This window comes from Hemicordylus capensis, chromosome 5 (assembly GCF_027244095.1).
Source record: "Hemicordylus capensis ecotype Gifberg chromosome 5, rHemCap1.1.pri, whole genome shotgun sequence".
Classification (NCBI taxonomy): Eukaryota; Metazoa; Chordata; class Lepidosauria; order Squamata; family Cordylidae; genus Hemicordylus; species Hemicordylus capensis.
Window position 1 is genome coordinate 236,524,155 of NC_069661.1, and position 27,609 is coordinate 236,551,763.

Consider the following 27,609-nt stretch of genomic DNA (forward strand, 5'->3'; position numbering starts at 1 on the left):
TAGAATGGTAAAGACCTCACCTAAACGAACTCTGCCCAAGTTCCGGGTTGACTTGGACAAAAGTCAAGACAAAATTACAGAACGTCTGCATGCAAGTAGGTAGAGGACAAGCTTTTGTGTACAACTGAGTCCTGGATTAAGCTGGCAGGAAAGGAAGGGGTAAGTGCATCAGGAGGCAATTTAGCTCACCTTTGCTGTGACCTGAGATGTTTCATGTCGGACCTTTTTTGCTGGAGATCCAACCCAGCAACTGACCAAAAGTGACAGAGGTGTGCAATCTTCCAATAAAAACATTTTAAAATATCACTTAATAATTCTGAGTCTCAAATACAGCAGATTGTGCTTGTTTTGTTCAGAGAAAAGTGATCATGAGTGACCTGGGGCTTCACAAAGTTGATCACAGCAGGGAGGGGAAAATACATTGCATTAGTACCAATTGTGGCTAGAGGAGCCCCCTCTGCTGGCTCCTGACAAGCTGTTTCTCCATGCCACTTCTCTTGGTGGCACACCTGCACTGCTGTTCTTCCCCTGCCAGCAGCACTCCGAAGTAGTTTTGTGAGTCTCTCAAAGTGGCCAGCAGACAGGATTGTTCTAGTGATGAGCAGAGCAGCTGAAGCACTGGCAAGAGCAGCAAGGCAGTCAGTTAAGGGTACTCTTTCTTCCCCTCCCCACTGCAAAACCCAGAATACAATTTACCTATTAGCATGCCCCATCCAATTTTTGCTGTCTTGGTCTGTGTCCTGTCTGTGTCCTGCAGTGTTTTTTTGGTGGGCAAGTGGCGCATCCATTCTGGACTCTGAAGTGGGCAGTGGAGTGTTGTGGGGAGCGGGATGGCACAGTGATTTGGGATGGAATCGTGGAAAGTTGGACACTATTAGCCTACAATCCACTGTGCCAAAGAGGGAGAAATGTTTCCCTTTGTCAGGGGAGCATAGCATGAAAGAAAGGCAACATTAAGGGTGGTTGAGGAGCAGGGAGCCAGATGCAAAGGAAGATGAGAATTCCGTACCCTAGTAACTGTGGCAATTGCAAATTGTCGTTTGACAAGTAGTATTTGCTAAAATAAATAAAGAATAATAATAATTTGTGTTAAAATTAAATGGTAACTGATGATTAGAAAACATCACATTTTAATTGGAAGAGCTGTACATTATGAACACAAAACATTTTTTAAAAATAAGATTGTTTTGGTTTAATTCAGCACTTGCTCTATTACAGCAATTGAAGATGGCTTTTCTAACAATGAGTAGTATTTGTTAACTTAAAATTGAGTGATCTTACACTCAAGAACTGATCTTTGAGTCTTTCAAACATCTGGCTCTGCCTCTAGCACTGCCCATGCTGGTTATGCCCATTGCCTGCCATGCCTAGTGCCCACCCAGTCCCAGGAGCCACCAGCTGCTACTGGGTGCCACCGGATGAATAGTGCCTTAACTGTGATCATCAGTGTGAGGGTGTGATGGGTGACGGGACCCCACCCCCTTTTGCCCGTTAAAATGGTGAGTGCATGGGGCACTCATAATGTCTGAAGAGGGCTGGTGTGACATGTAAATGTCTTCTGTTGTGGATATTTTTTAATGTATATACAGTGCACTTGCATATGTTCTAGAAAGTTGACAAGTTATGAAGCCACCTGCCAAGGAATTCCTATATTGGTCATTCTGAGGCTTGAAAGGAAAAAAAAGAACCAATTTTGTAAAACCGCCCTGACTGGTCACCTAGAAACAATTTTTTTACTTGTCACAGGTGGTTGGACAGTTCAGAAGCTTGTGATGATATAACAGTGTATGAAATACACATTCCATCTACTAGTAGTGCATGCTATATCTAGCTTGAATCACTCTTATGTAAACCATTCACTACTGATGGTGTACTTTATTTTATATGCATGCATGGCATATTGGCTCTTTTATATAGGAACATAAGAAGCTGCCTTATACTGAGTTGGATCATTGGTCCATCTAACTCAATACTGTCTACACAGACTGGTAGTGGCATCTCCAAGGTTGCAGGCAGGAGTCTCTCTCAGCCCTAACTTGGAGATGCCAGGGAGGGAACCTGGAACCTCAGATGCTCTTCCTAGAGCAGCCCCATCCCCTAAGGGGAACATCTTAGAGTGCTCACATGTAATCTCCCATTTAAATGCAAACCAGGGGAGATTATGCTTAGATTATCCTTTTTAGAGTGTTGTGTTGACCAAACCTGTATACTAGCTGGTACAAAACTGCTGTTATGCATTTTTTATCAAGAGCAAGCACTTTGTGCTCCTGAATGTCAGATTGACCCCTTAAGCTGCTTTGTGGACATCATTAGAAACAATGAATAGTACACCGTGTTCTTTAATGTGTGTAGGTGGCTTTCTATGGTGTAAGAACTTTTGAAATGGTATGTATGTTGCAATCAATTCATGTGATCAGATCACAAGAAGGTAATTTGAATTCAACTTCTGCTCCTGCATATTTTTGCATGAATGAATATTTTATAACTGTGTTCTCACTGATTGCTTCCTTGTGGAGTACTGACATCTGTAACCTCCTTGAACTGTGGATCTAAACCCTCAAATACTTTATATGGGTTGTCTGTTCCTTTAAACGAGGTTCTGTTCTCACAGATTACCACGGGTAACAAAGCAGTGGATAATGAGTCATTGAAGTCTATGAGATTGTGGGGGTTAGGTTCCCAGACTTTAAAAAAAAATTGCTGGAAAATCACCTTAAAAATGCAAAACTAGGCCAAATAAAGAGCTCCTGCTCACAAAATGGTGGCCGGAAATGACCTCTGCGATCATTTGTGGCCTTCAAGGAACCACAGGTACGTGGTTACATGACACTTTAAAGATCTTTCAGTTGGGTATGGCTGAGCATTGGTTGCTGCCTCGCCCAAACCATGCCTGAGCATCTGATCCTTCTGAGCAACTGGGAGGAGAATAGAATTACAACAATAAGCTCTGAAATAGGGCCTCTTCACTGAAATCCATACTTGAAAAACATTTCATGAACAGGAACACTTTATTAGGGTGGATGGCCTCTGCAGATAAGATCCTAAAAGTGAGCTGGTAAGAATAAATGTAATGGAGCAAAATGGTGACTAAAAATCTCTTGGAATGCTGGTGAGACAGTAGTATGTATTGTATTGCCATTCAGGGTATCAGCAGCTTTTTAACCTTTTTGTATTGGTTGCTGCAACCCAGATAATCTTACTGCTTAAAATACTAACTTTGACAGTGATTTAAAGCCTTTGGGAATACATGCTCATTCATTGCAAACTGCCTGTTTGTTTATCTTTCTCTCTCAAAAATCATGCACACAACTGCCCTCACTCTTGCTGTCTTAGGTCTGAAAGGTGGTAGGCATTGGATAGCTGTGTGTGTGTATGCATGCACATGTTCCTCCTGGTCATCCAGCCTGAGTCCTGAGACTCAAAAGCTTGAGCGAGTTGGTGTTGATTCCTGGTGACCACAGAATCATGTGGTGTGTTTTTTTGGGTTTGTTTCTTTTTTCCTTTTTCTTTTTTTGCATATACTTTTTATTCAATTTTCACAACATCAAAAGACAAACACAAATAGTACAAACACTCACAAACACACACAATAAGGACTTCCATCTCATCCTTGGAACAAGTGTTGTTAACAATAACCAAGATCTTGCATATAGGTTAAACATTCTCTCCCCAGTAGTTCATGTAACGATATCTTTAATTGTTATCAACACGTCTGCATTGGCCCAAATCATCTATTCTCATATGCGTTTTATATCTATCTAAAAAAAAAGTATACTCTCTCGCATCTAAGTTTTGATTCTCCATATGTCATGTCAACCATATTGAAGAAAAACTCTTGGTGATTTCCCATCTTTTTTCCTCAAATCTGTTGTATCTCTATCAGCCTGCATTGAGACAATTCCATTAAAGTCTCCCATTAATATAATCTGTTGCCTATCTATCTCTGTTAGTTATTTTTCCAATTTTCTATAGAATTCTACTTTTGCCTCATTGGGGGCATATATGCCCACTACTATATACTTTGGATCTCCAGCCTTTATTTCTACCACCAATACTCTTCCATAATCATCTTTATATAACAATTTTGGCTCTAAAAGGTCTTTTATATAAGAGACTACGCCCCTTTTTTTCTTAATGTCTAGGGTTTCAAATTGCTAACCTAGTGCTTTATTTTGTAAATACTTTCTATCTCTCCATTCTTATATGCACTTCCTGTAGGCAAATCAAATCCAGTTTTCTTTTTCTCAAATTGTGAAATATTTTTGGCGTTTTGTTTTTATGTTTAAGCCATTTACATTTTTTTTAAAAGAGAGTTTTAATTCCATACTGACTATTTGTTTATATTGCTAATCCCTCCCTTATTTAGCGCCTTATGTCTTTTGGACGTCGTCTGAGATCTGAAGATCATTCCTATACCTACGAAGAAATTGTTTTACTTTTAGGTCTTCGGTTAGTCTATGTTTCTTATCTTTAAAAGTAAAGGCAACCCCTTGAGGGAACTCCCATCTAAAGGGGATTTTGTTTTTTTAAAAAAATATCAGTCAAATCTTTGTAATCTTTTCGTTTCATAAGAAATCTCCTTGGGATTTCTTTCATCACCATTATAATTTGACCGTTAATTTTCCATTTATCTTGAAAATAGGCTTGTATAATACGATCTCGAGTAGATTTGGAATTGAGTTGGATTATGCAATCTCTGGACTCTTTATGGGAGACTGCAAAAGTGTTGTTTACTCTGTAGGCATCTTCAACCAGTCCTTCTATGTTAGATATATCCACCTGCAAGAGTTTAGCTAATTCATTTGTCAGAACATCTAGTAAATTTTGAGTAGTACTTTCTGGAATTCCCCTTATTCTAAGCATTCTTTCCCTCTGCACCATTTGCAACATTGCAAGTTGGTCAACTAACTCTTCCTTTTCCTTTTCCAATTCTTTTATCTCCTGGCTTACAACTTCTACTTTTTTAGAAGTTAACTTAGTATCCTCCATCGTTCTCTTGCTTATTTCTTCCAAGTTGTTACATTTGTTTAAATTGTCTATGATCCCTTGTTTCATCACTTGTACCTCCTTATTCACCTGCAACATATCTTGCTTTAAAACCTGTGATTCTGCTTTTATCTGTTGTATATCCGCTTTAAGAGTTTGCATATCATTAACCATAGACTGTACTACTTCATTATTTGTATCTAGTTTACTATTAATAACTTGAAGCAACTCCCAAATTTCACCAGTGGACCTTTCCACTTGGGGAATCGTTCCCACTGATAGTTTTCTAGGCATATGGGTTTGGGTTCCAGTTGGAGTATTCTTGTTCTTAGACATCCTTACCCATAAAAGCCTTGGGCGTGCGTCCGTGCCGCCCGTGTCTTTTTCGCCCGTTCTGGGCATGCGCGGAGATGGGCGGCCATGTTGGACCCGGCCGCCGGTGGGCGACTGGCCCCGATGGCGGCGGCTGCCGCCACGGGAGACCAGAAGGAGCAGAAGCGGCGGGCGGAGAGTGCGGCCGAGGCCGCGGCAGAGCCGCGGCCTCGGCCAAAGGAGTGCGGGCCAAGGAGGCCGTGGCGGGGCGACTGGCTCCGATGGCGGCGGCGGCCGCCACAAGAAACGACGGGCAGAGAGAGCGCCCGAGGTGGCGGCGGAGGTGTCGGCCCAAGGAGTGCGCCCGAGGCGGGTGAGGCGGCAGCGGGAACCCCCCCCCACTAGAGCCCGTTATTACAACGGGCTTACACATACTAGTTCTAATATACAAGACTAAAGTAACAGATTGGATGTTTACAACAAGGTTAACTCTTTAGCCAATATACTCCTCCTGTAACTTCAAAGGGGGAGGAATAGTTTCCACTTTGCATCCAATTCACCCTTTAACTTTTTTGAGTTCTTCTTTACTCAAAGTGTATCTGTTTGTTCACTCTGTTATATAGTCACAGGTTTCCTCAAGTTAGTATTTGTAGACTCACACTAAAAATCAGCTGTACCAAAAAGAAGGTAGAAGCTATACTTCACGCTCTTCAAAACATCACAAGACGCCTGGAAGTTCGCTGTAATCACCTCCATGTTGTCCAGCGTCGAATCTTTACACTTAGAATGAAATTGTAGACTGACAATTTAATGTCTTAGGGAACTTTGACTAGCTTTGGCTAAATTAGTTCACTTTAAATTACTTCAACAGAGTTGGTAGCCGTTTGAAAACATAAAGGTTAGAGTGGGCATTAAACATCCCTCTTTTCCAAAGATACTGCAGAGGTATAGCTCTTTTTCTCTGTAGATATACTTATAAAGTTTTAGTCACTCTCTATATAGAGTTATAGTATCTCGACCACACCTTGGCATCCGGAAGCAGCCAGGAAACATTGTTGGATAGGGCTCTCTCGCAAGTTGTTATTTTCCTTGTTCTTTTAGATGAGATTCTTAATAAATTCCTTTGTTACCTCATTGGCATTTAGTAGAAATTGCAACGCTTCCGAGCTTGGCTTTCAGGCAGCTTGAACTCCACACTGCAGAACTCTCCTTGACTCTAGCCCTGTCGTTAGACTGGTGCGAAGAGACTGCAGCTTCCCCGTGCCCCTTCGCAACAGGAGCTGACTTCTCCGGGCTAGTGAGTCTTTTACACCTCCCACTTTAATCCGGTGGGGTGAGGGGTAGTTATAGAGTCTCCCCCCCCCAGTTACTTTCTGCAGGTCTTCTCTCGGAGACTTGGAGACTCAAAGAGAAGCGTCTTGCTCGGTCAGTGTCTGAACCGGAAGTGAATCATGTGGTTTTCTTGGTAGGATACAGGAGTGGTTTACTCTTGCCTTCTCCCGTACAGTATGAGATGAAGCTTTTCAGCACCTTCCTATAGTGCTGTTGCCCGCTATAGGAGTTTCTTATGTTCTGAGATACACACCAGCGAGGATTTGAACCAACAGGGAGGAGAGCTGGTCTTGTGGTAGCAAGCATGACTTGTCCCCTTAGCTAAGCAGGGTCTGCCCTGTTTGCATTTGAATGGGAGGCTAGAAGTGTGAGCACTGTAAGACATTCCCCTCAGGGGATGGAGCCACCACTCTGGGAAGAGTAGAAGGTTCCAAGTTCCCTCCCTGGCATCTGCAAGATAGGGCTGAGATTCCTGCCTGCAACCTTGGAGAAGCCGCTGCCAGTCTGTGAAGACAATGCTGAGCTAGATAGACCAATGGTCTATTTCAGTATATGGCAGCTTCCTATGTTCCTAGCCTCCTGCTCTCTAGGCAGGTTGTTTCCCTGCTGCGCCATTAGGTGGCTATTCACCCTCTGTAGCTCTGTGATATTATGCTTTGAATGCAACTTGCAGGATCAACCTCCAACATATCTGGGTAGGGTTGGGAAATACTTCTATTTGAATCTCTAGAAAGCACTGCCAGTCAGGGAAGGCAGTACTAAGCTAGACACACCAAGGTTCTGACTTGGTAGGAGGCAGCTTCATATGCCCCCCATGAAATGTTTTGCAACATGCCTGAACGGTAAGTTGGTCAGCTGAGAGAGAAATTTACTAATTGTAACATTAATATTGTGCTAGCTGAGGTGTGGAACTTAAAGATACTACATTTCTTTTTAAAAGCCTTGTAAGATAAAGAACAACCAAGATGAAGGCAAGAAGACACAAGCCTAGATAAAGAGGAGTAAAAAATGGGATTTGGGAGGATTAAGGAATAGTAAAAAGCTCTGAAAATGGTAGGCAGAAATGCTAAGTTAGAGGTTATGGGTAGTGGGGAGTTCTGTTTCTGGCCTTGAGAACCATCAAAGAAATATGAGGGCAGAAGATAGCCAAGGTGCTGACAGCAGATGAATCTTTATTACAAGTATCCTTAATAAAAAAGAACCTACTTGGGGCCCAGACCATTTAACCAAGGCTCTATTATCTTCTTATATTATGTTTACTCAGTCACTAAAAATAACAAAGTGAAGGTTTTAAGTCCTGCTTCTCCAAGGCCCACCTATTTGTAATTTAAAATGCATATGAACTATTATCTAAACAGAGCAAAAAGGAAAATAGCAAAGGTTTTGGAAGAAGTTGCCTTTTCTGGTTTGTCACCCTGGGTTCAGAATAACAAGAAGAGCTTTCTAGCCAAAATCTTTATTTTATAGTCTGTCAGCGACGCGTAGAGGATTGATTATACAGCTGACATTTAGCTCTTGCTTTGGACCTAGCAAGCTTTAATAAGGCTGACTTCCTGCATAGCCCCCACCGATGTGGTGTGTCCATATGTTGTTGGAAGTAACTTAAAAATTTAAAACTTATTTTTTCCCCTAGAGAGGAAAGAGTCCTCTTGTTGGGCATGAGGATTGCGGGGATAATTCAATAAGTAAAATCTGCCAAGAAGAATAGTAATCAAAATTTGTTTGTAGACTTAGTGAATTATGGTGTGTGACTTTCTATGTTTAAGTGCACATAAAACATTGGTAGTAGTAATGATCTGGGCATATTGAGTTAGACACATCTGAGCTACTGTTGGGATTCAGAGAGAGTACTTCATGAATTGGTGTGGTTTCTGAAAAACGGGTTTTCTACAAGGTCTAAAGTGTTGGTCTTGAACTGGTGAGTTGTGGCCAGACAGAAAAGTAGGATGCTATAGCAAACTGTTGAGGAGGAGGAGAGAGAGGCAATGGGGAGAGAAATAGTGGCATTAAAAGGGGAGAATGTGAGGGGAAAGATAAACGTGGATATAATAAAGATGGCTATATATATGACTCAAGAGGATGAGGACAAGCTGATTGGAACGGTGCGGCCCACCACCTGTCCTCTTGACCCTTGCCCGACATGGCTTATACTACCTGGCAGAGCAGTTGTTGTAGAAGGCCTGGTAGAGATTATAAATGCATCTCTGACGGAAGGTAGGATGCCTCCTTGTCTTCAGGAGGCAATTATTAGACCACTTCTGAAGAAGCCTACCTTGGATCCCTCAGAGCTGAGTAACAACAGGCCTGTCTCCAACCTTCCATGGCTGGGCAAGGTAATTGAGAGGGTGGTGGCCTCCGAGCTCCAGATAGTCTTGGAGGAAACTGATTATCTAGACCTATTTCATACTGGCTTCTGGGCTGGCTATGGGGTGGAGACTGCCTTGGTTGGCCTGATGGATAATCTCCAACTGGGAATTGACAGAGGAAGTATGACTCTATTGGTCCTTTTGGACCTCTCAGTGGCTTTCAATACTATCGACCATAGTATCCTCCTGGAGTGTCTGAGGCGGTTGGGAGTGGGAGGCACTGCTCTGCGGTGGTTCCGCTCCTCCCCCTCGGGCAGGTTCCAGATGGTGTCCTTTGGAGACTGTTGTTCTTCAAAAATCTAAACTTTTGTATGGTGTCCCTCAGGGCTCCATATTGTCTCCGATGTTGTTTAACATCTACATGAAACCGCTGAGAGAGATCATCAGGAGATTTGGTGCAGGGTGTTATCAATATGCTGATGACACCCAAATCTGTTTCTCCATGTCAGCATCATTGGGTGAGGGCATAACCTCCCTAAATGCCTTCCTGGAGTTGGTAATGGGCTGGATGAGGGATAACAAACTGAGACTGAATCCAGATAAGATGGAGGTACTCATTGTGCGGGGTCGAAACTTGGGAGATGATTTTGATCTGCCTGTTCTGGATGGGGTCACACTTCCCCAGAAGGAACAGGTACGCAGTCTGGGGGTCCTTCTGGATCCAAGTCTCTCCCTGGTGTCCCAGGTTGAGGCAGTGGCCAGCGGTGCCCTCTATCTGCTTTGGCTGATACACCAGCTGTATCCATTTCTTGAGATAGATGACCTCAAAACAGTGGTATATCTGCTTGTAGCCTCCAGATTGGATTACTGCAATGCGCTCTATGTGGGGCTGCCCTTGTATGTAGTCCAGAAACTACAGTTGGTTCAGAATGGGCAGCCAGGCTGGTCTCTGGGGCATCTAGGAGAGACCATATTACTCCTGTATTGAATGATGTGTTTCTGGGCAAAATACAAGGTGTTAGTTATAACCTATAAAGCCCTAATCAGTTTGGGCCCTGGGTATTTAAGAGAACGTCTTCTTCGTTATGAACCCCACCACCCATTGAGATTATCAGGAGAGGTCCGTCTGCATTTGCCACTGGCTTGTCTGGTGGCTGCTCAGGGACGGGCCTTCTCCACTGCTGCCCCAAGGCTTTGGAATGCACTCCTTAGTGGAATATTATTATATTACTATTATTATTACATTTATATCCCGTTCTTCCTCCAAAGAGCCCAGAGTGGTGTACTACATACTTGAGTTTCTCTTTCACAATAACCCTGTGAAGTAGGTTAGGCTGAGAGAGAAGTGACTGGCCCAGAATTACCCAGCTAGTTTCATGGCTGAATGGGGATTTTAACTCCGGTCTCCCCAGTCCTAGTCCAGCACTCTAACCACTACACCATGCTGGCTCCCTGTCTCTGACAGCTTTTAAAAGGTCTTTAAAGATTCATCTGTTCACCCGGGCTTTTAACCAATACTGTTTTGATTGTTTTTAATGTTTTAAAATATTGTTTTAAAAATTTTAAATTTGTCATTTTTAAAATTCCTTGTTTTTGTTTTTAACTAATGTTTTAATGGTGCTTTTATTTTGTTGTAAACTGCTCAGAGACGTAAGTTTTGGGCGCTATAAAAATATGTTAAATAAATAAATATATGAGATAAAGCTAAAAGTGGGTCTTCATATCACCAGTTGGCATTAAAGGAAGATTTGCGATTTAGAAAAGCTGCAGCCCACTGCTCTAGGGTTAATTGTCTTTGTGTACCATAGTTGCTATAGACCTCTGCTATAGGCAGAGGAGGGCAATATGTTGCTCCCAAGACATTCTTGTACAGACCTGCGTACTTGGAACCTTGTTTCAACTTGATTTTTTAATTTAAAAGTAGATTTCTGTCCCTCATGGTTGCAGCAATGTTTAAGAAATGCTGTGGTAAGCAAAATAAAGAGGCAATAAAACATTTCGTATTTTTCCCATTTTTTTTATTTTAGGCACTTACATTATTAGTTTAAGAGTTGACCCAGGTTTTTTAAATTTAAAACACCATAGAGTAGCTATAAAGTCAATATTGAATTTACCTTCTTTTGACTCCAGAAAAAAGAATCAGTGAGCTAGAGAAATAAATCATGGGCCCTTACATTTGGTTCATTCTTCATATACTGAACTGTTCATGTGATTAGGAACTATCTTGCTATAAGGGTGAATATCACTGTTTGTTTTGATTTTCATCAGAGGAGTTAATAGGTTTTTATCTCTCCCCCCCTCCCCCACCCCCACCGCCTCTGTGTTTCAGGGAGTCAAGCCAGCCAGCTTTGATAAAGTAGCAATTCCTGAAGTAAAGGAAATCATTGAAGGATGCATCCGTCAAAACAAAGATGAAAGGTAAGTATTCAGTTTGTTCTAGAAAACAGATTGAGCAGTTTGACAATAAAATTAAAATAGCTCATGTACTGTGTTGTATCATGTAATCTCTGAATGAACAGGTGTGATACTGGATTAGCTTGGCGAGCATGTTCTAAAAAAGCCCAGTACATGTTAATATCTCCATCAATTTGTTTGAAGTTAAGAGGAAGATGTCCAAAGTAGTCCTTTTTTAAAGTTGTCTGGAGAGTTCAAGCCAGGGATTTCAAAATTCAGTACTCTGGATTGTGCACAGTTGGGATTCTTAGGGTCTGTTACAAGTTAATGGTATCTCTTGCTTGGTAGAAAATACACAACCCTCTCTTGTTCTTACGTGATTTTTTAATTCTGTGGGGTGTTTTTGGCAGAGGGCAGGGCTTTAAAACATCCTGGCAGTGTTTAGTTAAATGTTCGGAAGCCAGCAGATAACTTTGGTATCCCTTCAATTGGCTGGAGTGCATGCATTTTTTAACACTTACCCCCAGCCCCTATATAGTTTCACATTGGCCATAAATAAAAACAAAACAAAAAAACATATATACAAAGATACATACATACATATTTGACACATCTCTTAAACTTACCATTCCAGCCCCCAATGACATATTATAGAAACTAGATTTTCAGCAAAAAATGCAGAAAATTATGCGAGTGTAAACTTTAGAAATTTTCTTGTTTCCAGAACTTGGAGAATCTGTGAAGGTGTTCATCTAGGCCTCTTGTTCATACATGCAGAGTTACCTTGAACACTTTCTCTCTCCTCCCCCAACCATGCATGCACCCACCCAACATATTCAAAGATACTGTCTAGTATTCCATATAAGGGAAAAAAGCTTGCTCCCTTTGCTTGAAGAATGAAACATCAAGTGCAGAGTGTATAGGGATCGGATTTAAATCTTAATGGAATATGGGAGAATGTTCGGTCTTGTGTTACTTTGGAGTCGTACCCCTGCTAACTTGGCAAAGAGGCACCTCTTAATGTGGTGATTCTCTTTATTTAGCAGGGGGAGAGTAACTGGCCCTATCTACCCCCAGCACAGCATCCCTCCAGTGACTGTTGCTGGTATCTATCTTGTGTTTCTTTTTAGATTGTGAGCCCTTTGGGGACAGGGATCCATCTTATTTATGTATTATCTCTCTGTGTAAATGGCCCTGAGCCATTTTTGGAAGGGCGGTATAGAAATCGAATAAATAATAAATAATAATAATAAATATTAGGTGAAATGTAAGATGTTCTGTTTTTCATCCAATTCATTATTTATTTGTTCTTTCTGTTATGTCCAGATATGCTATCAAAGACCTTTTGAATCATGCATTCTTCCAGGAAGAGACTGGTGTGCGGGTAGAGCTAGCAGAAGAAGATGATGGAGAGAAAATTGCTATCAAGCTCTGGTTACGAATTGAAGACATTAAAAAACTGAAGGGCAAATACAAGGATAATGAAGCCATAGAATTTTCTTTTGACTTGGAGAGAGATGTCCCAGAGGATGTGGCACAGGAAATGGTAGGGTAATGTGAAGATGGTGTATTTAGGCCTCAAGCCTGAATGACTTGGAGGCTTATGTGGAACTTGACTGACATAGTTTGGTTGCTGATCTAAAAATGAGCATTTGAAAGGAGGCTAAGATACAGAGAGCTGTGAGGACAGCTTTGTGACTTCCGCCCCCCCCCCCACAAATACCATTATTTATGATGACAAGAAGGTTTGCAATTTGTTAAGCTTGCCGAGCAGCATGAGAAAGCTGCTGTTTGGGAGGAAGCAGTCCAATATCACAATTGTGTGTACACATGAGCCTTTGTGATACCTCCCCTAACATATTTTTTTAAAAAGACAAACTTTAGCTTTATCTAATGGGGGTTTATTATAGTACTGGTAATCTTTGTTGCTGATTTTTAAAAATTTCTTAAAGGGTTGTCCTTTTTCTTACAATTCTGCATTTGCCTTTGCAGTTTGACAAGACTCAGTATTTTTCATACTACCTAAATTCCATAATTTTCTTACTTATCAATGTTTCTAGAAATATTTGATAGCTTAAGCAATTAGTTTTTTAGTTACAATGTACATATCTTTAACATGCATTTACAATTTGCCATAGAGCTATCTTACGGTAATTTCAGCTCATATAACTGCCCAGAGACAGAAGCTTGGGGTGATCTACACATCTGAAAAATAAATAAAATAAATTCCATTTGTCAGTTATCTTTTACACTTCTTTCGAGTGTGTCTATTTTAGGGCAACCACATGTGGAGTAATATGCCTCACTGCTCATAAACTTCTCAGCATAATTTTAACTAGTTCATAGATTTTTATATTTATCCTTCAAGCTATAAATTACCACTTGGATAGGATTTTGTGATGAATTTCGTTTCAGTTATTAGGAGAAGATAGTCCCACTAGCCTGGATTTAATTCTGATCTTTCATTCAGAGATGCTGCCAGATCTTTCTTCCCAATGTTTAATAGACGCATAATTCCTTTTTGCAGATCCAATTTGTTGGGTCATTTCACATATGCAAGGGTGTTTCGGGTGGGGCAAAAGATATCACATCAAATATTGGGTGTGATTCATGCTGTATTCAGCTCATGTGCATGTTGTCTGAACTGATAGCTGGTGCAACTGACTCTTACACTGTCAGCCCTTTGTCAATGGGCCACGAGACACTGTATCTAGGTTCTCCTTAGTCTCAGGAACAGGTGGCTACTGTTGGTGATTGCACTAGCAGTTCAGTAGGAATTCTCATGCAAATACTCATATGCACATATGCTACCCATTGAAGCTTGTGGATATTTTGTAGTTTAGGGCTATGTTTTTTTAAATTGCAGAATCTTGTAACTCATTTGGTGTGATGCTGTCTTGCATTTTTTCCAAAATAACATTTTTTTTTGAAGGCATACATAATCTTGCATCAATTTGCTATCCATTCATTATAACATCTTATCTGGAAATACTGGACCACTGGCAAACTAGCTCACTTTCCTTTTGTTCAATATGTACTTGTATCAGTTTGGATTATTTCAATTTGCTATTGCTTGGTGTTGCGAATATTCACAATTTTGTGTGTAACCTTCCAGGTTGAGTCTGGTTATGTCTGTGAAGGAGATCACAAGACAATGGCAAAAGCCATAAAGGACAGAGTGTCCCTGATCAAGCGAAAGAGGGAACAGCGGCAGTTGGTGAGAGAAGAGCAAGAGAAAAGAAAGCAGCAAGAAGAAGTCAGCCAGAAGCAGCAGGCTGAGCAGCAGTTACAAGCAGGTGCTGTGCAGCAAGGAACAAAACATGCCACACCTGCCACTGGCACCGCTGCCATCCCCACTACTTCAGCTTCGGTATCTACCCAGGTAGAGCCTGAAGAACCAGAGGCTGATCAGCATCAACAGCTGCAATACCAGCAACCCAGCATTTCAGTCTTGTGTAAGTATCGACTGCGCGTGTGAGTCAGATGAGACTCTTGTTTAGTTTTCCTAACCCCTTGGACTGGGGGCGCTGATGTCAGCTTAGAACTGGTTGCAGCTTCTAGTATGTGCAATTCCCAGTCATGTGGTGGCATGAGCTGAGTGCAACTTTGTCACTTTTCATCTTTTTTTTTCGCATTTGGAAACATATTCAGAAGTAGTGCCCTCAATCCTAAAATGGCCCTCTTGCAAAATGCTACTGCCAGTTTTTTTATGCCTTCTTAATACAGCCAGAAGCTGGCAAGAGAAGTGCTTTCTACCCTTATCTACCAGCTAATCATCTCACATGAATGAAGTTGCCCCTTACAAATGCATTGATCAGAGCTCAGAATAATATAGCAGAGTGGCCATACAGTTGTTGCCTCTGTAGAAACACGTGTTGTGATGGCAACTATACACTTTAAAAACATAAGAAAAGCCCTGCTGGAACAGGCCCAAGGCCCATCTAGCCCAGCATCTTGCTTCACATTGTGGCCCACCAGATGCCTCTGGGAAGCCCACAGGCAGGAGCTGAGGGCATGCCCTCTCTCCTACTGCTTCTCCCCTGCAACTGGTATTTAGAGGCATCTTATCTCTGAGGCTGGAGGTGGCCTGTAGCCCTCAGACTAGTAGCCATTGATAGACCTGTCCTCCATGAATGTATCTAAACCCTTCTTAAATCCATCCACCCATCCACTTTGTCTTCTGGTCTTAAAATTGCTTTTTTAGATGAAAAGACAGTGAGTCTTTTACTAAGTGTTCAGTGAGTATAGCCTTTTATAGTTTTGCAGGTTTCCCCAGTACTGCTCATGAGAAGTAGGCAGATCCAAGTTTGCCACTTGATTTGCTTCCTTTGTGGCAACTGTTGTTCGTGCCTGGCAGGTTGGTGTATGGCCGCTCTACTCACCCCTCCCAGGAGTGGAGAAGAGGGGTAAAGCCTGCAGCTGTTACAGTGCAGCTAGGGAAAACACATTGCTACGAGGAACTAGGGATGAGCACAGAACTTCACGGGGAAAGTTGGAAGGAGGTGGGGGGGGTAACTTTAAGGGTGGGGAGGGTACACTTAGCCCTTCCTCCATTCCTCCGCCCACCAGCGCTCCATTAGTAAAGGCTCCGTTGGGTGGCAGCATACCTCCCTGCTGCCCTGGTCCCTCTTTTGGCCAGAGGTTCCTGGTGCGTGTGTGTATGCCAGGCACGTACACGCGCACGTCTTGCTTGTGCGCACCTAATGTGCACACAAGTGAACGTGACATGCATATGTGCCCGGCATGTACACACTCACCAGGTACTTCCTGGTACTTCTGGCCAAAGAGGGAATGGGGCGGCAGGGAGGTATGCTGCCACCCTAACGGAGCGCCAGCGAGGGACAGGAAGTGGAGGGGTAAGTGCACCCTCCCCTGCCCTTAAAGTTATCCCCTTTCCCGCTTTTGAGCCTTCAAACCTCCTGGTGTTCAGACCTGTTCGGTGGCTTGTAAAAGGGTCTCCAAACAGGCTCGTGCACATCCCTACGAGGAACACATGGTATGAAGGGGAACCCAAGAGAAAATGTGCTCTACTCAGTGAGCTGAATGCTGCAAGGGCTGGGCAAACTAACATTGTACAGCATTATTTTGGAAGCCTGTTGCATCTTAAGTCTGTCATCCTCTATCTTGTACAAGTCTAGGGTAAAAACATAATGGATAATAATACACTGGAATGACCCAGTTGGCCAGTGGCTCTAATGTGAAAATTGGATGTTTTGGGCAAAGTCAGAAATATGATCCAGTGAAGTTCTTCCTTCTTCCTCTGCCATATATGATTAGATGATTACCATCTTCTTGATCTGTAAACAAAAGTGTTCACCTTCTTGGCACCTCTACATTAAGGGCAGAGAGTAATAAGGAGAGAATAATCTCCCCTTATTCTGCTCACAAAAAGGGGAGATGAGAGGAATATTGCTGCCTTCTAAATACCTATTGCCTAGCAGGAGAGCCACTGTGGTGCAATGGTTAGAATGTTGGACTAGGACTGGGGAGACCTGAGTCCAAATCCCCATTCAGCTATGAAACTTACTGGGTGACTGTGGGCCAGTCACGTATCTCTCAGCCTAACCTACCTCACAGGGTGGTTGTGAGAAGAAACATAACCATGTACACTGCTCTGGGCTCCTTGGAGGAAGAGCAGGATATAAATGTAAAAAAAAAAAACTTTCAACAAGACTAGCAGAAGAGCCAACTGTTGGTCATGCAAGGGCATTATGAGAGCAAACCTAGGTTAGTGCAGCTTAGATAATGAGGCCCTTTAGTGCAGAGTTTCAGGGTGAGATTTCTACCTGTATCTGGGGCAATGAGTATGTCGATGAAAAAACACTGGGGGGCAGGGGGCGGGGGAGCTAAGTTGGAGATGACCCATTGTGTATTTGAAGGAAGGGGAAGGGATAGCAGTGGTGTCTTATCTTCCTTGATATGGACAAATATTATATTCTGTGAGAGAGAATGTGCTATCTTTGTACAACCTATGTTACTAAGGCAGTGGTTTGTGGCATTTTCGAAGACAGTGAAGATCTGTCATAAATATGTAAGTTGCAATGTGGCATACCTTCGCCAGCCAAAAAATGAAAAGAATGCTGGCCAACGTTTGACTGAAATGGAATGTGTCTGGTTTTGTTTGAGTGGAAATGAAAGCCTGAAGAACTGAAACATGATCTTTAAGTTAGGTGCTCTTATTTTGGGGGTTGATTTGAGCTCAGTATTAGTACAGAAAAGCCAACTTCTAAAGGAGCCTTTGGTTTTTCCTCATGCTGTGTGGAGGATATTATTACTTGCATTACTGTTTCTTCTCTTGCCAAATGGAGCAGCTTTTATCTCTATTATAGGATAGAGATGTTATGCATTAGCCAGGATGATTTATATTCAGTGTAGTATGGAATCAGGCCTCTGGTAATGTTTGACTACTTCAGAATATCTTCACTTCTTTCTTTTTTTAAAAGTAGGTCTGTAAACATTTTAGCTTAGATAGAACCAGTGAAGAAATGTGGGCACTATCCCAAGATTTTGGAAATAGGATTTATAGGTAGGGCTTAATGCAGAAAGCAGGATTCCTGTGATTTCTTGTCTTTGCCCCTGCTGTCTTCCTAATGAAAACCTTCGTTACCATCATAGTCATTAAAATATTTTTAAAGGCAACCCAGATTTTAGGTTTGTCTATGGTGGGATTTGGAATGGAGGTGCCTAGATTGAGTACCAGCATTAAGCATAATGTTGCAGTCAGATTCACTCATCATTGTTTTTACAGCTGATGGCACGATAGACAGTGGTCAAGGATCATCTCTCTTTACTGAATCATGTGTGAGTAGCCAACAGACTGCTTCCTATGGTTCCCAGCATGAACAGTCTATCCCAACAGCTCCAGGATATGTAGTTCCTGTTGGCCAACCACAATCACAACAGCCTGGAGGATACCAAACTTCTGCAGTGGTAAGCTCAAAGCTGTAGTAGCCATGCAAATACTGCATAAAGCCCTGCTGCATATTTTTAGATTTGTGTGGACTTCAAAAACTTCTAGACTAATATTTGAGTACAGTCATGTTGTGTGATGGAGCAGGGACAGCAAATGGCTGCATGTCAGATATCATGCTTTGAATGATCAGGAACCAGCTATGTATACATCTTCTCTCCTCCCATCTCCCTTTCACTTGTGTGCTCAGCTGAACTGAACACCTCTTCATTTGGTTAAACCTCAGTTTGTTTCTTTGGAGGTAACAACATACTGTGTAGTTGGAAGTGTTTGGTGCGGCTGAGCACATGATGCAAGAGGAGGGGACTGTTCCTGATCTCCCAGATTGTGGCTTTGGGGTTTCAGGAACATGATGTCTGAATGTAGCCAGTGTCTTGCACAGAGATTAAAAAGCTTCTGGTCTGGTTCAGACATTGCACTAAGCCATAAATCAGTTGTGTCTGTTCTCCTCCCATTAGATTTCTACTTCTGTTGGTGGTTTAGAACAATCCAGGATTCATCATTGCCTCTAAACTGGGCAGGATCTAGTTTGTTCAAATCACAATTGGTGAACAAGCCAGGATATGAAACCAGGATTCCCAGCTTCATATCCTGGTTTGTTAGCAAACTATAGCTAGAATAAGCTAAGACTTGTGGAGTTGGGACGTTGAAACAGATCTTGACTTGTTCTACATGGAAAACTTTTTCCTTGCATACAAAAGGGGTGGGGGGAATGTGTGAGCTCGAGGTTACCAATCATCACAATAAGCAATGTTTAAACCATTGTTTAGCTTGTTGTCTGAACAGACTCTTTCTCTGATAGAGCACTTCAGCTGGAAGTGAGAATATCTGTGATATGAATTTGTGAAGGCAGCTGATTTTGGGGTGGCTATGCAACATGTACCAGCAGCAGTATTCTATCCACCTGATGATGATGCCTACATAAGTACATAATGAAATTTTATTTAGCTTTAAATATTGTTGAGTTATAGGTATAGCGAGAGCTGTGAGGAAACTTCTGACTGAAAATTCATACTGGGGCTTTAGGAGATAGCTGAGTATATTAGAGAATGTGTGTTGTATATGATTTCAATTGCAGCTAGTGAAGGTAAGGATTCCTAACCATTATAGAATGCCGCATGCAAGCACTGCAGTTTCAAATGATCCCACTTTTATGTTCCATTTATTTATAGCTTGCATTTGATTGCTCATGGGCACAAATACCTTTCCCACTTCATGTGTTCATTTGTTACCCTTTATTTAGTATCCTTTTCTGGTATGCTTTCAGAGCTGACTTTGGGGGTCTTCTAGAAAACCTCTTCCCTTTAATCTTTTTACTAAACTTGCTCCTCATGGAGTCTGGAGAAGCAAAATGTATCTGATCCTCAAAATAACTGTCCTATATTTAGAAGATGCACTCTTCTGGTTTGGTTATCTGCAAAATATTTTTGTGTCTCTACATCGCTGTACATCACATTGGAAAGGAGTTATTAATTCTTCCTTGAAGGAGGAATCTTGCCCATCTTTTCCATAATGCTCAAATGCACTTATGAAGTCTTGTGCCCTTTTAAACTCATGTGATAAAAAAGGCATTTCAGATCTTTTTATAATTTGGCTTGCTTTCTTTTAGTTCCTATGTTCAGTTCAAGAATATGGCTTTGATCAATAACCCATTAAGCAATTTTCACCTGCCTTGCTTCAAGGTTGAATAATAGCTAACACTAGGGAAACACGCTAACAGTTCTTCTGTGCAGGCCAGGTTTGGATAATGAATCGAAGACTTCCAGAAAAACTTGCATCCGGACTCTCCTGGAAGTTCCTATTGCAGTCTTGTTGGCAGAGAAGACTGGTGGGGAGGGGGGCAGAATGGGCAGATCATTTTCTTTTTCCAAGAAGTTCTGGGGGGAAATACAGCTTGGAGGGTGGGCAGGGTGGAAGGGGGAGATGACCTGGCTGCTAGAGGAACTATTAAATCTTTTTTTAAAAAGTGGATAATTTAACTGATGATTTAGTCAGTCAAATAGATAAATGACCTCTGCTGTATAGGAAAATTGCAGCAACTATCTTCTCCTAATAACTTTTTCTCCTAGAAGATAGCCTAATTTTAGTGACAGTTTTCCTAATTGAAGTCTTAACTTGTGATTCTTGGCTGAATAAAGAACGAAAGGTAACCAGTCACATTTAGGCAACTGGTCCAATCTAGAGAGGAAAGTATGGTGTGCCAGCAGACATGAAGACAGTTGCTCTAAAATTCTGGAAGGAGCCCTTTTGTGAATACACTGTGTTGCCCATTCCAAACCAGTGTGAACATCTTATGGTTCTCTTAGACTCCTAGGGCATTTTAGACACCAAATTTCATGGTGCTGGAACTTCAGCATATTCTGATGGAAACAGAGTACTGAGAGCAGATACCCTCTTCCTGTATATGTGCAAATTAGGTGATTTAGTAGTGGAATTTGCCAGTTGAACAACCTGCATAGTCCTCTGAGGTGCACATATCCTCTTTCCTATTTGTGATGTCACTCATCAGGTTTCATCATACTTGCCCTTATACATTTTAGTCAACTTATGGCCCTTGTCATGAATGTGTCTCCCTCAGTCCCAGCTCGTTAGTCATGTGATTTATGTTCACTTATTTTTGTTTCCTTCTCTAGCCTCGACGTGGCTGTAGCATGTCAGTTTGTGCTTCCCCTCTTTCTTTCCCTTATCTCTCCCAAATTCCCCTCAGTGCTCCTTCCACTCCACCGCCAGCATTGTCTGCACCTCTTTCTCCTTCCTACCTTCGGACTGCCCCTGAGGAAACCTTTGGTGAAAAGCTTTCCAAAGCTCTGGAGAGTGTCCTGCCCATGCATACCGCCTCTCCACGCAAGCACCGACGCTCCAGTCTGCCTTCCCTCTTTCTCAACCCTGTATGTCACTGTATGCCTTCTGGCACATTGAAGATAAGTCACCACTAAATACATCCTGGCTTTATCCTTGGAATTAGATAAGGGATTGTTTTTACCCTGTGCTGCTGGAAAACTGATTCTTCTTATTATTTTAAAAGCTGGGAGTTCTGAAGGTTTAGGGAAATGTTAAAATATATCGTGCAAGTTAAAAGAAAAAACTGCAATTAGGCCAAGTTCTGTATATTTGGATAATCTGTTCTCTATCCTCAACTCTGGGCAGCAGGTAGTAATTCTTCAAATCGTGTATGTTTAATGAGCAGACAGTATTTGTCAAATTCAAATTCTCGAAAGCCGAGCTGCCTGCCCTTCTGTGACTCTCTTATTTCTCTGGAACATAGGAACCTAGGAAACTACCATATACTGAGTCAGACCATTGGTCCGTCTAACTCAGTATTGTCTACACAGACTAGCAGCTGTTGCTCCAAAGTTGCAGGCAGAAATCTCTCTCAGCCCTATCTTGGAGATTCCAGGGAGGGAACTTGGAACCTAGATGCTCCTCCCAGAGCGGCTGCATCCCCTAAGGGGAATATCTTACAGTGCTCACAGATGTAGTCTCCCGTTCATATGCAACCAGGGCAGACCATGCTTAGCTAAAGGGAGAAGTAATGCTTGCTGCCACAAGACCAGCCCTCCTCTCTTTGCTTCCTTGTGTTTTTTTTACCCATTGATGCCAAAATATTCTAAATTCTGTGACCAGTACAGTTGTCCCTTGCCAGTCTCTCTTTAGCTAAGCATGAAGGTTCAATTCCTGGAAACCCTCGCAGTTGGCAAATTCGCGGCAGGTGAGACATTGACTTGCATGGGAAACACGGTTAGGGGGATTGTGATTGGAAAAGTACCTGGAAAATAAAGGGGGGGAAATAGAGGAACCGCCCCCAACGCCAGGAAATCCCCCTCCCAGAAAACTGCCCATTTAAAAAAAAATGGCACCAAACCGCTAATACTTGGTGAGAGTAGTGACAATTTCCCAATTGCAGATACCCAAATCCGCTATTGGGAAACTCGCAATAGGCGAGGGATGACTGTATTCATATTTGTGCAATACTGCCAACCTTTTAAGTTATTTTTTTTTTAATTTTTAACCAAGGTATACTCAGCTTATACCACTAATTCACAAGTTGACAGCAGTTGGTTTGTTCTGGAGACCATCTATTGGAATCTACTTTGTAACTTTACAACTCATGTGAGAAGTTTTATATAACTTTCACTTGTACTTTTGCTGGAAATTATTTATTAATATGCATCCATTTTGAGTTCAATGATGTGCCGTTAGAGCAGGAGAGGAAGTTGGAATCACTTTTCTAAAGCACAGAAAAACTAATTGTTTATGTTCAGAAATTAAATGTAGGATTGAACCTCTATTCTCTGTAGGTCATATGAGAGTTTGTGGCTGCTTTTCCAGAATATAAATGGAATATTTTACTCTGAGCCCAAAGAATCCTAATACCAGGGATAAAAATGTGACTGAGAGAGCATTAGTGCTATAGTTACTGCACTAATGTCTGAGAGATGGCTTTTTGTATAAAGTAGGACATTGTATTCTTTTTGGTGGAATATAATGTCCAGCCCTTTACAGACTACAGATTTGTAGTAAAATTGGGATTTTTTTAATCTTAGTGAAATATCAGTAAATTTCTGAAGCTTCTTTTCCTTCTTATTAAATTTTTTTCCAGGATCAAAGCAGAATTTAGTCACTCATTAATTCTGAGGGATTTGATAGAAAAAGTAGTGGTTGACATGATGAAGAAAATTAAGGTCCCATTGAAATTAAGTTGCTTAACTTGTCTTTTTAAATTTCAATGGAACTACTTTGAGTGATTTTCCACGTCAGCCACTATATATTAAAAAATAACTATTTAATAAAAGCAAGTCATTTTTCAGTGCCCAGCAACTTTGTTTTTAATAATGGGAGGAGGTGGTTGAATGGAAAAGCAGCTTCTAAAAACAACAACAAATATTCCCATATGCACCTGTATCTGCCATGGATGTATTTAATGGATTATAACACTTCAAAGCATTTTGTGTGTTGACCATGAACTAGGCGTAGCCATTCTATAATATTATTAAAGAGAGCTGCCTATTGAGCTAAACATGCTAATATGCTTCTGCAATGTGTGAATTACTTGTCTTGTTCATGTCAATACAGCCTCAGTCCATGGTGCATCCGTGTGGGGGAACCCCAACGTTCCCAGATTCCCAGATATTCTTTTCAACCGTTCATGAACGGCCAGTGTCTTTCTCACCACCACCCATTGGCCCTTCGAGGGTGGCCATTTCTCAACGGCGCAAGAGCACTTCCGTCCTTGAAGCCCAAACCTGCCACTTCCAGCCCTTACTCAAGACTGGTCAGAGTTTGCTCCTCCCTGCTGGTAGTCCAACAACTTGGACACCGGAGGCACTGGTGACAATGAACACCACAGCTCAGAAATCCACAGGAGAGCATATGCAGGCCAACCCTGTGTTTGAGTCGCCTCAAGTGTTTGGGGATTACAGACCTGGACAAGCACCTTCAGAGGATGCTAAACACATGCTGACTCAAGAAACAATGTATTTAATGGGCATACAGTACCAGCCCCAGTTGCCAGAACACTATGAGACGGTATCCCATAATTCCTGTGGGATTGAGCAACACTTGCAGCAGGCTCCTGAACAGAGGAATGCGCAAGGTGTCCTGCTTCAGAGTTCTGCTTTTGAGTATCAAACAGGGCAGACTTTTTTAGCAAGACAAATTCAGAACCTGAGGCTGGATTCTGGAATGAATCCTCTGCTGCCACTATCTAGCATGTCAGCCCCATTGAGTGCGGATCCCACACAGATGAATTTTCACCCAGTCTTTGTTCCACACTCTGCACCTGCTGTGCTCACCCACAGTGGGGATGGCCGAACAAGTTGCGTGTTTGAGTTTCATGTTCAACCATCGAATATGGCTCCAGGAGAAGGTGCAGTCATACCCCAGCGTGTATATAGAAATCGCCGAGGCTCCACAGATTTTAATCAGGAGGAGTCTCCTCAAGCGACTGTACAGCCGGGTCGCCTTCAGCCTGTGACAGAGGAGCTCTGTAACTATCTGGGTCCTGAGTTCATGGTGCCTAGAGGCAGTTCTGTTCTACAGAGCTGGCCAGAAGGTAGCCCGGGATACTCCAGTGACTCCTCACAGTTGACTTCCTCAGACACTGGTGACTTTCTGTCTCCCCCTCCCAGTGGGATATCTGCATCATATGGTTCGGACCTGTCTCTGCCTGCTGTCCAGCTGGCTCAGAAAGTATTTCAAGATTCACAGATCTTCGTTCACTTCCCGCAGGGAACATCATCTCAACAGGCTATCTCTGCACTGGTTTCATCAGGATCATCTACACTCTATCCTCAGGTTACAGGAATAAATGCTTCCAGAATTTCTTGGAGGGTGTAGCAATAGTGCAAGGTTCCTTGTAATCCTTATCTTCTGAACCTTCCCTAATGTCCCACTCCCCACCCATATTATTCCAGGTTTGACTATTAGAATTTTATGATTCCAGAAATGTGTGGTGGTGATTGTTAAGCCACTCTGGCCCTATCTTTATTAGGGATCCCCCTCAGTGTAATCCTGTATATGTGTGTTGATCATTGGCAAAACTTTGGCATGGAAGCTATTTAATATGATAATGAATGCTACTCTTTAAATACTTTTTTAAACTTATCTGATGCTCACTTTGGATGCTCAGGTGAGTGAAATACAGGGTCTTCTGTAGTATGAAATGGCAATACAATTTTTTAAAATTGCAGCAAAAGCTGTGCTTCTGTAATGGCTCTGTATGTTGAGGGGAAAGTACTGCCAGTTAATATCCAAAGTGAGTCAATATGTCCCTTGCTAGCACAGGTACGTTGTAAGACTTGATTGTGGGATAGAAACTTTATGCTGTGAACACATGTTTAGATAGTTGACAGTGGTAAAATGGCACCTCTGTTGTGCACTTGCTTTTTCTATCTCATTGTGATAGAGATCAACCACTGGCAGTCCCTGATTTGAATCATCCCCCCCATCACCCAATTGCCGACTTTAGAGGGGGAAGGTTGTGTGCATGAGGCGCTTGTGCAAACAGGACTTTGTACTAGACCATCTGGAGTAGAGGTAGGAGACAGGGAGTCTGGCCTGTCCTCCTTTGACTCCCTTGGGAAAGTGCCCCTCCAGCAAAACAGCTGATAAGGGCATATAGTATTTGGTTGAGCATGTTTTGTGATGCTTTGAAGCATTACAAAAAATGCAAAAGTTGTTCGATCAAAGGTTGTAGCAGGGCAGAAAAAAAACTCTGCCATAGTGAAAGCTCTGTGATATCATCACCAGTCTCTGAAGAGCTGCCATTGGTACATGACTGTAGAGGCACACTAGTTCCACTGTCAGAAACACTGCTGGGGGAAATGTTTTCTACTAAAATCAATACGACATACTTCCAAATAAATGGTTAGGATTAAGATATAGAAGTGCCCCCCCCCAAGCAAAATAAAGTTAATGAAATTCTTCAGAATGCCTAGAAAAACAAGAGGGGAGAAAGTGAGTATACTTTGTATAGCAAGTCATGGAGAGTCTTTGGAGAGGTTTTGTAAAGCAACTCATGGAGAGTCCGTAGAGCAGGATTTCTTGTTGCACTCAGTATTGGAACCAAATATTTTGCGAATATGCTTTGAGATATAGAAAAGCTTCTTATGAATTGTTCCATTTTTTACTGAACTAATTACTAATAATATGCATTGGTCTAAATTTTCACTGGCATAAATTAGTGCCATTGCTGGGTGGGTAGGCAAGATAATAGTTTTCAGTTGCCTATGGTGATTGGTCTGTAGGTGGTCGGTTGAGTATTAGGTTGTGAAATAAAGGAAAGCAAAATCTATATTGCTGACTCCTTATGTTTTCCAGACAATTTATTCTATTATACTAGTTTGATAAACTTGTAACATAGAACCTGAGACCCTGATAATGTAGTGCCCAGCAGTGTCAGGATGTCCCTGGTCTAAATCTCAGCTGTTAACTCACTAGGGTTGCATAGAAAAGTCTCTTTCCTTTCAGCCCTTCATCTTCTAAATGGGGATGACAATTCTGTCCTACTGTGCACAACTGTTGTAGGGATTAGGAACATAGGAAACTGCCATATGCTGAGTCAGACCATTGGTCTATCTAGCTCAGTATTGTCTACACAGACTGGCAGCAGCTTCTCCAAGGTTGCAGGCAGGAATCTCTCTCAGCCCTATCTTGGAGAAGCCAGGGAGGGAACTTGAAACCTTCTGCTCTTCCCAGAGCGGCTTCATCCCCTGAGGGGAATATCTTGCAGTGCTCACACATCAAGTCTCCCATTCAGATGCAACCAGGGCAGACCCTGCTTAGCTATGGGGACAAGTCATGCTTGCTACCACAAGACCAGCTCTCCTCTCCAACTGAGATAATGTATGTGAAAGCTTTAAAGGACTCTAAAGAGCAATGAAAATAACTTTTTTTTAAAAAAACCTATATGTGAAGTTCTAGAAGTAGACTTCCAGGAAGCTGGGAAGCAAAGACCGAAAACAAACAGAAAGAAAGAAAGAAAAACCAGAAAAAAACCTTTCCTTGCTCTGAAAGCAGTATTTCAGTAACAGGAGTAAGAGTAGTGGCATGAAAGATGTCTTAAATCCTCTGTATTGCTTTGTATTAAGTTCTAGTGATTTTTTTGTTGTTGCGATTTTACTAGGCCCCGGTAATCTTTCTAAGCCTGCAGTTGTTTTGGAAAAATCCCTGGGAATTGGGAATGAAGGAGGTCCTTCATGGGAAGTAGTCACTAAGTGGAGAAAACAATAGAAGTTGAGAACTATTTGCAAAGTTTACCTTCTCCTTAATTGTTGTTGTCTTAGGGGCGTACATGGAACCAGATTTGGCGGCTCAGTTTGAATTTGAACTGAACCACCAGTCTTGGTTGACTTGGTTTGAGGGCTATGCTTGTAAAAGAGAATCCAGTGAGCAATCTGGCACCCAGGGGGTGGAAGAAGTGGCCCAGTTCTGGGCAGGAGCAGCAGCAGAGCTTAGAGGAGTTGCTGCACTATTGCCGAAGCCGGTAAGGTGCCCTCTCGCCGCCACCCTTAGAACACTTTTAAAGGATTCCCCCACCTCTTTGCTTGGAAAGGGGAATCCTCACTGGATTCCCCTTTACAAGCATAGCCCTCGGACTGGGCCCGATTCAAATCAAACCCAATTCTATTTGAACCAGTTCTGCCCACCCCTATTGCTGTCAAATAGCCACCTATTAACAACAGAGTGAAGGTTGAACATAGTGGAATGGAGTCCACTGATGCTTTTAAAAGAAGAATTCTAGATGAATTGTTGTGCCTCACATGCCATTTCAAGAACTTGTCTTCTTAAAAAAAAACCTAGGATGGCACT

The 27,609-nt window shown here is 42.1% G+C and overlaps 1 protein-coding gene across 11 annotated transcripts in view; it reads left to right on the forward strand.

The window, feature by feature from the left end:
* WNK1 (WNK lysine deficient protein kinase 1) overlaps positions 1–27,609 on the forward strand; it is a 195,346-nt gene that overhangs the window by 95,006 nt on the left and 72,731 nt on the right. For 10 of the 11 annotated variants that reach the window (XM_053251646.1, XM_053251639.1, XM_053251641.1 and 7 more), the window contains exons 5-10: positions 11,266–11,354; positions 12,657–12,876; positions 14,446–14,785; positions 18,079–18,260; positions 20,934–21,188; positions 23,374–24,594. In XM_053251646.1, coding sequence (XP_053107621.1) covers positions 11,266–11,354; positions 12,657–12,876; positions 14,446–14,785; positions 18,079–18,260; positions 20,934–21,188; positions 23,374–24,594 — 2,307 coding nt within the window. The remainder of the gene's footprint in view (positions 1–11,265; positions 11,355–12,656; positions 12,877–14,445; positions 14,786–18,078; positions 18,261–20,933; positions 21,189–23,373; positions 24,595–27,609) is intronic. The other variant, XM_053251647.1, reaches the window with a different exon arrangement.